General features: G+C 39.0%; 2 protein-coding genes across 2 annotated transcripts in view; one reads left to right on the forward strand and one right to left on the reverse strand.

The window, feature by feature from the left end:
• The window catches only part of LOC113645553 (globoside alpha-1,3-N-acetylgalactosaminyltransferase 1-like), an 11,469-nt gene extending 5,839 nt beyond the window's left edge, over positions 1–5,630 (reverse strand). Inside the window, exons 1-3 of the mRNA XM_027151222.2 lie at positions 5,479–5,630; positions 3,535–3,570; positions 384–422 (exon numbers count right to left, since the gene is read on the reverse strand). Of these exons, the coding sequence (XP_027007023.1) occupies positions 384–422; positions 3,535–3,570; positions 5,479–5,531 (128 nt within the window). The 5' untranslated portion in view covers positions 5,532–5,630. The remainder of the gene's footprint in view (positions 1–383; positions 423–3,534; positions 3,571–5,478) is intronic.
• A 2,018-nt stretch (positions 5,631–7,648) lies between these two features.
• Positions 7,649–11,154, forward strand: LOC113645815 (extensin-like). Its single transcript, XM_047804402.1, has 7 exons — positions 7,649–8,211; positions 8,578–8,964; positions 9,118–9,366; positions 9,765–10,013; positions 10,152–10,298; positions 10,528–10,620; positions 10,886–11,154. The coding sequence occupies exons 1-7, from the start codon at positions 8,209–8,211 to the stop codon at positions 11,108–11,110; spliced, it is 1,353 nt and encodes a 450-aa protein (XP_047660358.1). The 5' UTR covers positions 7,649–8,208; the 3' UTR covers positions 11,111–11,154.
• The last annotated feature ends 2,109 nt before the right edge of the window (positions 11,155–13,263 follow it).

Genomic DNA, 13,263 nt, shown 5'->3' on the forward strand with positions numbered 1-13,263 from the left:
GGCCAGCTTCTTTAGGATGATACTGACTGGCCTTTCGGTTTTCCCGCAGCCTCGCTATCAATATATGCGGAACAAAAATCTTTCCACAACATTGACATGTGATATATCAAAACACTCAGTACAATGAGGGAAACTGCGTCAAGCTTATTATAAGTCCAACAAAATGTAAATCCTCCCTTTCTCTATAACTACACACATAAACAATAAGAAGTATCTCTAATTTCAAGTCAGTTAGTTATTCAATTACAGTATACACACACACACACACACACACACACACACTTTATAAATCTCAGCTGGAAATCTTGTTGAATCTGTGTTACTCTAAAGGAATCAATGGGTTTGAGTTAAATGGCTTTTGAAGTTGTAAATTGTGTACTCACACACTTGGGGTGAACTCCGGCACATTATGTAAACCTTTACTGAAAACACAAAACACAACATCTTTGTTCAGCACAAAACATTCAGATCAGAACCTGACATCAGAACCTCCACAGGGTTCACATTAACCCTAAACCATAAACTCTAAACCATAACACAAAACTCTAAACACTAACCACTAAACCCTAAATTTAAATTCAACTTATTTGTATAACCAGGGGTAAAATGTCAGGATTGACGAAGTAGCTCCATAAGAAGAGACAATCAGGCAAACCCTAGCACTTACACCCCAAACCGTAGCATTAACCACTAAACCTGAACACCCTAAACCCTAACTCCTAACACTAAACCCTAACACTCTAAACCTTAAACCCTAACCTCTAAACCGGGCATCGCCAAATAGCGGAGTGACGGTCTGCCCGGACCCATTAAAATTTAAATAATATCATATTAAACATTTCCTTATTATAATCTAATATTCTAAGATTATATAAGCTCTTTGATTTTAATAAAAAGATAAATATTTCGTTCATGTGCAGTTAATCTAGTTATTACGACAAGAGCGTCATCAGAAGTCAAGCCAAAAACAGATTGTTTCTGTTCCATACTCCAGAGCAGAAGGTGGCAGTAATGCACCTAATTACACTGGCAGGACAATTAAGATTCAACCTGCTGGCAGGACAGTTACATGTCCATTTCTCTCAGTAGGAACAGAAGATGGAAAGAGAGTAAGGAGAGGTGGAAAGGAGAGAGGAAAAAGGGAGCTGCTCAAAGCTCTGCACTTTTCTTTTATTCAGTAAATTCTGCCCTGTTCTATTTTACTTGAAATGTCCTTTTGCCTAAAGGTTCCGGTGTTACAGTTGAGGACAAAATTATTAGCCCCCCAGGAATTTTGGAACATCATCGTTTCAATGTTTGTAACATTGATAAAACTTGATATAATCAAACATTCACCATTACTATTTAGTAGCTTTTGGTACATTTTGGAATATAAAATACATTTTTAGGCTTGCTTTATATCAAATATAGTGAAAATGCGGTGGTCAAAAATATTAGCCCCATGTGAATTTTCGCTTTCAAAACACACCTAATTAATCAATCAGCTTTCAAAATACACCTCTGCAGTCAATTGGCTTCCTAACAACACCTGGGCATTCAATCAGCATAAAAGGACTCCAAGGAGCAGCGCACTTAATCACATTATTGGGCGAGACTACTTTTACTCACCATGCCAAACACAGGAAGACAAAGGAAATCAGTCTTGAGCTCAGAAAGAAGATAATGGAGGCTCATGATAACGGGGAAGGCTATACTGCCATTTCCAAGTGTTTCACAGTGTCTAGAACCGCTGTACGTTGCATCATTGCCAAGTACAAGGAAACAAATTCTGTAAGAAACAAACCTGGGTGTGGTCGTAAGCACAAGATTTCAAGAACTCTGGAGAGTAAAATAGTCAGAGATGTCAGCAAGATGCCCCAGACATCTGGCAAGATGATTGTTGCTGACCTGGCCTCTTCTAGAGTTGATGTTTCAAGGAACACAGTTGTGAGGGCTCTTCATCGTGTTGGGCTTCAGGCCATCGTCCCAGAAGAACCCCTTTACTCAAACAGCGGCACATCACAGCTAGACTGAGGTTTGCCCGTGAACATATGAAAGGTAAAGATGAGTTTTGGGAGTCTGTGCTTTGATCTGATGAGACTAAACTGTAACTGTTTGGGCACATGGATGTTGCTTATGTTTGGCGGAGAAAGGGTGAGGTCTTCAACCCTAAGAACACAGTTCCCACAGTTAAACATGGTGGTGGGAGCATCATGCTGTGGGGCTGTTTTGCAGCTTCAGGCACAGGGAGCCTTGTCCGGGTGCATGGCATCATCAAAAATTAAAATTATGTTGACATTTTGAGGGATAATATGCAGAAATCTGCTTGCAGTCTAGCCCTAGGTCGTCGCTGGGCCTTCCAACAAGACAATGATCCAAAGCATACATCGTAATTGGTCCAACAGTGCCTGAAGGATACCAAAACCAAGGTACTGGAGTGGTCCATACAGAGCCCAGACCTCAATCCTATTGAGAATCTGTGGCGAGTGCTCAAAGTGAATGTCCATGCTCGGAAAAAACGCAATTTGGACCAGCTGGAGCAATTTGCATTGAGATAGTGGGCTAAAATCACTCAGGAGACCTGTGCCAACCTAGTAAAGAACTACTCTAAGAGGTTGTTGTCAGTTGTGGCTCAGAAATGGTACACTATTGACCATTAATGACCAGGGGGCTAATAATTTTGGACGTTTCATTTTTGCCCTTTCTTGTTTCAACTCACTATTTCAATTAAATATCCTAATCAAACTTAGTGGAGATTTTGTCTTTTTTATTTTAGAAACAAATACACTATAAAACATTTGTTGTTAATGGTCATTTCCATGGAGAAATCAAGAGTTTTGTCTAATTTCATAAGGGGGCTAATAATTTTGGCCTCAACTGTATTAATGTAGTTAATGTTTAAAAAAGGGGCAGCTCAAAAGTCTTTTGTTTCATTTTTTTCTTAAAGATTAAAAGCACTTTTATTTTATTCAGAAGATTCTGAATGTTTTACATTACATGAAATATAGGCCCTAAGTCCAGGCTGCACAAAGCTGTGTTTGCACTTTTTATTTATTTTATTCAGAAGAAATTCAGTGTCTGTTGTCTGTTACTTGACATGTAGTAAAGACAACTACAGGATTGTTTTCCATTCAAGTGCCAGACAAGTTCAGACTTTGAAAACACTTGAAATTTAACAATATTTGATATAGAAATGTATGTGCGTTATTGATCTTATTAACATGAGGGTACACTATTTTAAGTGACAATATAAGATTCGGACCTTTGCTGGGAGGAAATTTTAGTAACTGGACCTCGTTGAATTTTAATTGAATACCCCTGCTCTAAACACTAACATGGAAACCCTAACCCTACCAACTAAAGTCTAGCTCAAACCCCTAAATCTAACAGTAGTTACTAAGTCATCAAAATAATGGTTACAGACCTTACTTAGATATCACAAGTTAAGGTACTGTGAGTCAGTGCAGTTAATGAACAGTATTCTTTAAGGAAACCTGAGTGACTGCAAGTACATTCATTAAACCGAGCCCAAGTCAAGTCTCTTTAGTCACTTACCTGAGCCAGGAGAAATTGTAACCAATGTAAACAAACCTAGAAGAAAAATTAAACAAATCAACAAACAAGTCAACAAAATATATAGAAAATATCGAAATATCGTATCTTAAAGAAACGTAAACACACTCCATTGAGTAAAATGTTGTAATTTTTTTTAGATACTGAAGATGTGTGTAAAGATTTAGTTTCTCCTTGAGATATTTCATTCCTAAAAAGAAGATTTTATGAACATAGGCTAAAAACTTTAAATGTGACTAAATTTAAACTTGCCATGATTTTTTTTTTTAATTCTTGCTTTGCCTTCATGTTATTTGCCAATTGCCTGACCTTTGCGTGTCTTTGTATTTTTATCTGTATTATTTGTATTTGTTCGCAATTGCGTACCTGAGCTTACATCAATCTATGCTGCCTGACAGAAATAATATTTAAAGAACTAGATTTGTGATGACGCCTGAGATAAGCACAGGCTCCCAGTGACCCGAGTAGTTCGGATAAGCGGTAGAAAATGAGTGAGAGAGATTTATAGAGATTTATAGAATACATTGCACTCCATTTTTTTTACTAAAATTAAATGTTAAATTAAAAAAGCAGTAAATAAAGACAGACATAATGACATAAAACCCCATCAACCTGTGGTGACAGTAGGTTAACGTGCCTTGCTTGAATGTATAGATGGACTAGATTTCATTCCAGTTAATGCACCTGCACTAGACAATGGTGCAATGGTGAAATCTGAACAACTATATACACACAGACATATAGACAAACACACAGTTACACACACACAGACACACAGAGAGAGAGACAGATACATAGACACACAAATACACATAGAGAGACAGATACACGCACACACACAGATAGAGAGATACACATAATGTACATACTCACACAGATACACACACATAGACAAATACATAAGACAAATACCCACACAGGAAGATACACACATACAGAGAGAGAGAGAGATACACACAGAGATACACACAGACCAATACATACAGACAGATACATACAGACACACAGAGACAGACAGACTCACAAATACAAAAACAGATACACACACACAGATACACAAACACACAGAGTGAGACAGGCACACATACGTAGACAAATACACACACACAGATACACACATGGACAAATACACACACGTACACACACACACAGATACACACACAGACAAATACACAAACACACAGATACACACACAAAGACAGACAGACAGACACACAAATTTAGCTCACAAATTTTTCTCACAAAGCCTCTCTCTCTCTGTCTCTCTCTCTCGCACACACACACGCGCACACACACACACACACACACACACACACACACACACACACACACACACACACACACACACACACACACACACACACACACACACACACACACAAATTTAGCAGAGTTTCATTTCCTTATTCATTTGCCAAAAGATTGATTTTGTCTACAGTATTTTTATTGATTGACCAACTATTTAAATATTGCTGTATATTAAACATGATTACGGTGATTTGTTGTTGTTGTTTTTTTGGTGATGAATATCATCCTCTCATGTTAAAAACACACAATAATTACTAATTATTCGTAAATATACAATACAAGATGTAAAGCATAATAACTCTGCATCTGTAATGGTAGACTAATTCAACAAATTATTTTTTAAATAAATTTAATCTCAAAAAACTCTGTCCAATGCAATGACTTTTCAGACTCTTTAAAATCAACTTTAAGATCATTTTAATACCCAGTTGATCCTTGTTTTTTTTGTTGTTTGTTTGTTTTTTTATTTTGGTTTAGATAATTATATTAAATAAAGTATCTTTATTTTGAATGAATAGTAAGCAGTTTATTTAATAAATATTTAATTTAATAATAATAATAATAATAATAATAATAATAATAATAATAATAATAATAATAATAATAATAATAATTTACCCAGGCAGAGCAATCACCAATATTGCAAAAAGCAGATACAAATTCTGTCGCATTTTGAATTTCTATGCTTCTATTATTCCTTCACTCAACAAAAACAAAGGGATATTCCTCTTATGGGGTTAGTTTGTGTGTGTGTTTGTGTGTGTGTGTGTGTGTGTGTGTGTGTGTGTGTGTGTGTGTGTGTGTGTGTGTGTGTGTGTGTGTGTGTGTGTGTGTGAGAGAAGGGGGTGTGGTCGCATTCTGGTCACTCCCAATTTTTTTTTTAACCATTGATTTATTCATGAATAAAGTGCTTTTTCTTTGACAGGTTGTTGGTTCTTACCTTTCCTAGAATTCAGACCAGGAAATAACCGGTCACTACGCATTGACATTAAAGGTCAAACAGGGATGTTATTGTGCACACTGTCCCGAGTGAGAAGTTAACAAAGTGTAAATTATTGAAGCTTTTGTAGTGTATGTTTTGAGCTTATTTAAGCCTACATTTTCCTATCTACGATTATATATGTGTATGCTTGAGGTTTGGTTCCAATGGTAACATAACATACAGTAATTATCAAAGAATCAGAAATAATTGTGCCTATTGTGAAAACTCCTAATTGTCGAAAAAGAAATTGTGGTGAAATATTTTGACTGAAAGCCCTGCACAGGTAGAGCACAGATCAGAAACAAAGAGATAGTAAGTAAGAAGCTAAGCACTGGATGTGAAATTTCCCTTTGCATATAACTAAGACTGGATGGTGACAGTAATCAAATCAAATCAAATTTTATTTGTCACATACACATACATACAGAGTACGATATGCAGTGGGGAAAAAAAAGTATATAAAAAAAGCAAAAAATAAAATAAGAATAAAAAATGATAAACTATATAAGAAAACTATATAAAAATATGAAAATATAGATGAATAAATAATGTATATACATATACATAAATGTGTATGTATTTTTTAAAGATTGTCCTTAAAGTGTCCAGGTGCAGTACAGTGTGTAAATAGTGTATAAAGTGGCACTGTGCTGAGTTAAAGTGTCCTTAGAATGTCCAGGTGCAGTATGGTGTGTAAATAGTGTATGGAGTGTATAAAGTGGCAGTAGTGTAAATGTGAGTGTGTGTTGTAAAACAAAGAAAACTCCCTGGATCCGGGTGACAAAGTGAAAGGAATTTATGAGATAAAGAGTTATGAATAAAAGGATCTAGGTGTTAGAAACCCGGATCTATACTGTAGGTGAAACAATAAATCACAGGTGGCCAACCCGTGGCAAAGTGTCTGAAACACTGACTTGTGTACTGCCTAGCATTATGAGTGTATGTGGTGTGCCATGGACAGAGAAATGTCTCTTCAATTTCTTCATTACAGTTGACGATGTTATGTCATGGAGAAGGTCAATCTCATACCAACCCGAGTATGAATCCACAAGCACCAGGTAGTTTTTAACCATGCCACTCAAATATATCTGTCACCACAGTAGACCAAGGCAAGTCTGGAACAGGGTATGGTTTAATGGTTCTTTCGGTTGATGTGGCTTTGTGCTGTTGCAGACTGAGTATGTTAGGAGTTCTGCAGTGATATCAGCTGTCATTGTTGGCCAGAAAAGTATACCTCTAGCTCTGAGGAAACCTCAGAGGCACGGGGAGAACAAACTCCCCACACACAAGGCGGAGGCGGGAATCGAACCCCGGTGGGGGGGGGGGGGGTGTTTTTGTAAACTGTGATCATGTAAACAGTGGTGAAATCACCTGCTAAATAAAATGGTGTGATCTAACAGTCACAAAGTCCACAAGTGATGAGCAGTAACTACTGTAGAAACCAGCACAGACTCCATTGTGTGTTGATATAAACACACACACACACCATCGTGTTGAATGGCGGTGTCTGGAACTCTGTCAATGAGACGTGTGACAACAAACACCTCTGTCTCTGGTGTCCATGTATTACTAATAGTTGAGCTAAAAAACACTAATAAAAAGGTCAAACACATGTCTGTGACAACAAACACCACTGTCTCTGGTGTCCATGTACTAGTAACAGTCAGGCTAAAAAACACTAATTAATTTCTGAGCTGATCTTTCCTCTCCTGATAGCTGACTGTAGTAATGTCAATATGACAGACAAAAAAGCAGCATAAAGAGGAAAGAAACATAATAACTTCACTTCGTTTGATAGATTCACATTGTTGTTGTTAGAAATCAGATCATCCTGAGATTTACACAGATATATAGACTGTGATTAAAGCATGAAGATACCAGTGTGAATATATTTTAGCACAAACATTAAAGCGAGGTCTCTTGGGGCTGAGACGCTCATATATTAAAATACTAGTCAGGACATTTTGTGTAGAATAAAATGATTGTCATGTTGTGTTGTGGTTTAGAAGGTAAACATGGTTTCATATATTAGTGGTGTAGTGTATAACACTGAAGGATGCTGTAGGCTTGTGTAGGCTCCTGTGAGCGTGTCATAGATGTTCCGGAACAGAATGAGAGTTTGTCTCCATTTACATTTAAATTGTTGCCATTCGAATTCAATCACAGTGAGAGAACGTCGTCCAGCGAGCGATTACTTAGTGAGAGACCTTTAATATTCACAATTTACACAGAATACTTTCTTTTCACACAACACACACCAAACTTTTTACACAACACACACACCACACTTTTTAAACTCCACACATTATTTTTTTTTGCAAATATTACTTTTCACACAAGGAACATCACACCATCAAGTTTGGAAAATGGTAAGTTTCCTGATTATGACTTTGTTGATTAGTAAATTTGATCTTTAGGATCCATTTTATTGGAGTTTTCCTACTGTCTATTTTGATATTAAGTTTGTATAGTTTAATATTCACTTACATTTATATTAATTTCATATTAAATTTTAAGACAAGCAGTTTATTGTCTTAGGGAGCACTAAAGCCTTAGACATGATGATTTAACACAGAAGTGGAAGGTACAGTGTAATAAGTAATATATTCAGATCTGTTTCTGAAGACAAATGTCATTAATTTAATCAGTAAGCCTCAGTATAAACCTGTTCATTTCTCTTTGTTTTTCTGAAACTATCTTTTTTTTCTAAAAGCCAACTCTGTTTCTTCTTTTAGTCCCAGCCTGAAGAAACAGTGCTGCATGTGCCTGTCGCATATACACCTGTCTTTGAAGATGTCCCGGTCAACATCTGTCCCGTGTACTCCCCCGAGAACACGGCCATGTACAACCCCGGGTTCAACCCAGAGTACAACCCCATGTACTACCCCGTATACAGCCCCGAGTTCAACCCTGAGTACACGGCCATGTACTACCCCGTGTACACCCCGGAGTTCAACCCAGTGTACCACCCCGAGTACAACCCTGTGTACTTCCAAATCCTGCCACCCGAATTCTGCCCCCAACCCCCAACAGTGGAGACTGTTGGAGAACAATGCTTCCTCCCATCTCCCCAGCATCCTCAGAACCACCAGCAAATTCTGCCCAAAAGGACGGGCACACTGGTAAGAAATAAAAAAGCACTACAGTAAAAATGCTTAAGGTTCTTATAATGGTGTTTTCACATATTAACTCAGGACATTTCACACCTAAACTATTTCTAGGAGATTCACAATTTAACTTAATTTTACATTTAATTCAACTTGTATTTCCTACAGATTACAAATCAGGACCCCAATGACGGTGGAGAACGTGAGAATGTGTCTGTACCCCAACACGTGTCTCCCCCTGAAACTGCGTCTCCACCTGAAACCGCGTCTTCCCCTGAAACTGTGTCTGCCCCTGAAACGGCGTCTCCCCCTGAAACAGCATCTCCCCCTGAAACGGTGTCTCCCCCTGAAACGGCGTCTCCCCCTGAGAACATGTCTCATCCCGAGCCTGTGCAGACAGATACTGCAAACACAACGGTACAGTATTAAAGTCCGTCTGCAGATCGCAGACCTTAGAGGACGTGCCTTAGTGTCCATATATGGACATGGGGACATGCCGCTAATGTGATCTGATGATTCCTACTGTCTAGTTTAATATTAAGTTTGTATAGTTTAATATTCACTTACATTTATATTAATTTCATATTAAATTGTAAGACAAGTAGCTTATAGTCTTAGGGAGCACTAAAGCCTTAGACATGATGATTTAACACAGAAGTGGAAGGTACAGTGTAATAAGTAATATATTCAGGTCTGTTTCTGAAGACAAATGTCATTAATTTAATCAGTAAGCCTCAGTATAAACCTGTTCATTTCTCTTTGTTTTTCTGAAACTATCTTTTTTTTCTAAAAGCCAACTCTGTTTCTTCTTTTAGTCCCAGCCTGAAGAAACAGTGCTCCATGTCGCATATACACCTGTCTTTGAAGATGTCCCTGTCAACATCTGTCCCGTGTACTACCCCGAGTACAACCATGTGTACAACCCTGTGTACTACCAAATCCTGCCACCCGAATTCTGCCCCCAACCCCCAACAGTGGAGACTGTTGGAGAAGAATGCTTCCTCCCATCTCCCCAGCATCCTCAGAACCACCAGCAAATTCTGCCCAAAAGGACAGGCACACTGGTAAGAAATAAAAAAAGCACTACAGTAAAAATTCTTAAGGTTCTTATAATGGTGTTTTCACATATTAACTCCAGACATTTCACACCTAAACTATTTCTAGGAGATTCACAATTTAACTCCAACTTGTATTTCCTACAGATTGGGCGAGACGTTATGATCGACAGGCTTCTGGGAGGAGCAGCCATGTATCGACCAGAGAACGTGTTTCCACCAGAGAACATGTCTGTACCCCAAAACGTGTTTCCACACAAACACAAACCCACCTACGACACACCAAACACAAAGGTACGGTATTAAAGTCTGTCTGTTGATCACAGACCTGAGAGGATGTGCCTTTGTGTCTATATATGGACATGTGATCTGATTATCATGAAGCTAGAGGCACACTTTACTCACATTTACATGATGCTTTGTGATTTTCTGTTTATTTTTGTTTTATTTCTCACATTATGAGCTTCTTGTTGACTTATTTAACACACTGGATGTTATCTGATCTTTGCCCTCCTTCATGCAGGGAGTTGAACTGTTCATTAGAGGTTTGGACTCCATTGATGAGCAGCGCCTCTATAAGGAGTTCCGCCCTTTTGGGAATATCATCAGAATTAAGGTTAACTACAGTACTAATCCCTCCAGTTTCTTCCTTTCCTAATACACTGTGTTCACTTCCTCTTACTCTCTCTTTTAGGAGACACGTGTTTTTTTCCATACACTGTATTTTGTATAGCTGCTCCTCTCTGAAATGACTTTTATCAGTACAGATAGATAAGAAGTTCAATCACACTTCCCTGATACTAAGACAGCATAGATGTTCTGTTTTATATATATTTTAGTGTGTAATGCTCATTGTTTGCTCTCTGTATCTCCCGGTACAGCTTATAAAGGCAAAAGGGTACGGATACATCAAATATTTCTCTGAAGCTGAAGCAAGAACGGCTATCAGGGAGATGAACGGGAAGATTGTGGGAGCGGACCGGCTGAACGTTACTCTGAACAAAACAAAAACAGAACGAGCAGAGGAGAAGATGAGACGTGACTGGAACAGAAGCAAGTGGCAGAATCATAACAAAGGCTCGAAGTTGTTCTGGAAATGGACATAAAGAACAATAATAAGAATAAATAAAGGTACATCTTCTAAATGTCACACAAATGGTCTGAGTTTTTTAATCACAGTAAAGCAGTAAGCGGATCAGAGACTCACACAGTAGAACACACGTGAGAGTCGGAACACTTGGCCAAGTGTGTTGACACACACAAGGATTTTGATTGCAGCTGACATAAATAACATTATACTATACAAGACAAGACGAGATAATACAGACTATACAAGTATGAGTATTAAATATGAATACAGAATATATAACTGATCAGTTATGTACATAAAGCCACAGCTTCTGACCGGATCTCAGCACGTCTGGCAGAAATTTCATCATGGATGACTGCTCATCAGTTAAAGCTCAATCCTAGCAAAACTGAACTGCTGTTCATCCCAGGTGATTCATCCCCAGGTCATGATCTTGCTATATCCTAGCACAATGATCTGATCTCCCCTTTAGCCACAGCTCGTAACCTTGGGGTAACCATGGACAATCAACTGTCCTTTTCCTCTCATGTTGCTAATGTGACTCACTCATGTCAGGTTTCTTCTCTACAACATTAAAAGGATTCGGCCATTTTTGTCCACACAGACTGCTCAGGTACTTGTTCAGTCTCTTGTCATTTCTAGACTGGATTACTGCAATGCACTGCTGGCAGGTCTACCATATGAACGCTATCCGTCCTCTGCAAATGATCCAAAATGCAGCTGCCCGCTTGTTTTCAACCTGCCAAAGTTCTCGCATACCACCCCGCTGCTGCGATCCCTCCACTGGCTTCCGGTAGCTGCACGCATCCGATTCAAAACACTGACGCTGGCCTACAAAGCCAAAAACAGACCAGCTCCCTCTTACCTCAAAGCCCTCATCACTCCTCACACTGCACCCCGCAACCTCCGATCTACCAGCACTGCTCTGTTCTGGCACCAAGGTGGTGGAATGAACTTCCCCTAGAGGTCCGGACAGCTGAGTCACTCGCTGTTTTCAAGTGGCGGTTGAAGACCTACTTATTCAGGAAACACTTCAACTAGCACTTCTTACCTTATCTTTTGCATTGTAACTTTGAACAAATGTTTTAAACTCATGGTATCTTAAGTATGTAACCTAGTGAACCAGCATTAATGTATTCAATGTTAGAGATTTAAGCACTTATGTACGTCGCTCTGGATAAGGGCGTCTGCTAAATGCTGTAAATGTAAATGTAAAGTGTGAGAAGTGCATGATAGTGCAAATAACAAAATTGTGTAATGTTATGCTTTTGTGCAATATGCAGCAGCATAGTGTGTGTAATATATACTGATGATGTGATGACTGACAGTTCTGATAATGCAGTACTTGTAGATGAAGCATGGAATATAAGTATGGTGACTTGTTAATCAGGGTGATTGTCTGGGGAAAGAAACTGTTCCAGTGTCTGGGCAGTTTTGGTAAGCAAAGCAGTGTAGTGCCTGCCAGAAGGAAGGAGCTGAAAGAGGTTGTGTCCAGGGTGCGAAGGGTCAGTAGTGATTTTTCCTGCCCGGTTTCTGGTTCTTTTATCGTACATGTCCTGGGGAGAGGGCAGGTGGGCACCAATTATGTTTTTACTGTGCGTTGCAGTCTGTTCCTGTCCTGTTTTGTTGCTGCACCAAACCAGATGGTGATGGATGTGCACAGGACAGATTCAATGACTGCAGTGTATAACAGCATCAACAGCTCCTGTGGCAGACCGTACCTTCCTTAATTGACATAGAAAGTACTGTACATCCTCTGCTGGGCCTTTTTGATGATACCGTTTATGTTGCACTCCCATTTCAGGTGTTAGGAAATGGTAGTGCCCAGAAACTTGAAGGTCTCCACAGATGACACAGGGCTGTTGGATATTGTAAGGGGGAGTAGTGTTGAGGGGTCTTTTCTAAAGTCCACTGTCATCTTTACAGTTTTAAGGGTGTTTAGCTCTAGACTGTTCTGACTGCACCATAGCACTAGCTGTTTCACCTCCTGCTGGTATGCAGACTCGTCACCATCTCGGATGAGACAGATGAGCGTAGTATCATCTGAAAATTTCAGGAGATTAACAGTTGGGTCACTTGAAGTGCAGTCAATAGTATTGAGAGAGAATAGCAGTGGGGAGAGGAAACATCCCTGAGGAGTGCCAGTGCTGATTGTCTGAATGCTGGAGG

The sequence above is a fragment of the Tachysurus fulvidraco genome, chromosome 19, assembly GCF_022655615.1.
Source record: "Tachysurus fulvidraco isolate hzauxx_2018 chromosome 19, HZAU_PFXX_2.0, whole genome shotgun sequence".
Classification (NCBI taxonomy): Eukaryota; Metazoa; Chordata; class Actinopteri; order Siluriformes; family Bagridae; genus Tachysurus; species Tachysurus fulvidraco.

Bases quoted from the DNA above. Each gene is read 5' to 3' on its own strand.
- LOC113645815 (XM_047804402.1), top strand. The intron at 10,014-10,151 runs GTAAGAAATAAA...TATTTCCTACAG, and splicing joins CCAAAAGGACAGGCACACTG to ATTGGGCGAGACGTTATGAT. The intron at 10,621-10,885 runs GTTAACTACAGT...CTCCCGGTACAG, and splicing joins GGAATATCATCAGAATTAAG to CTTATAAAGGCAAAAGGGTA.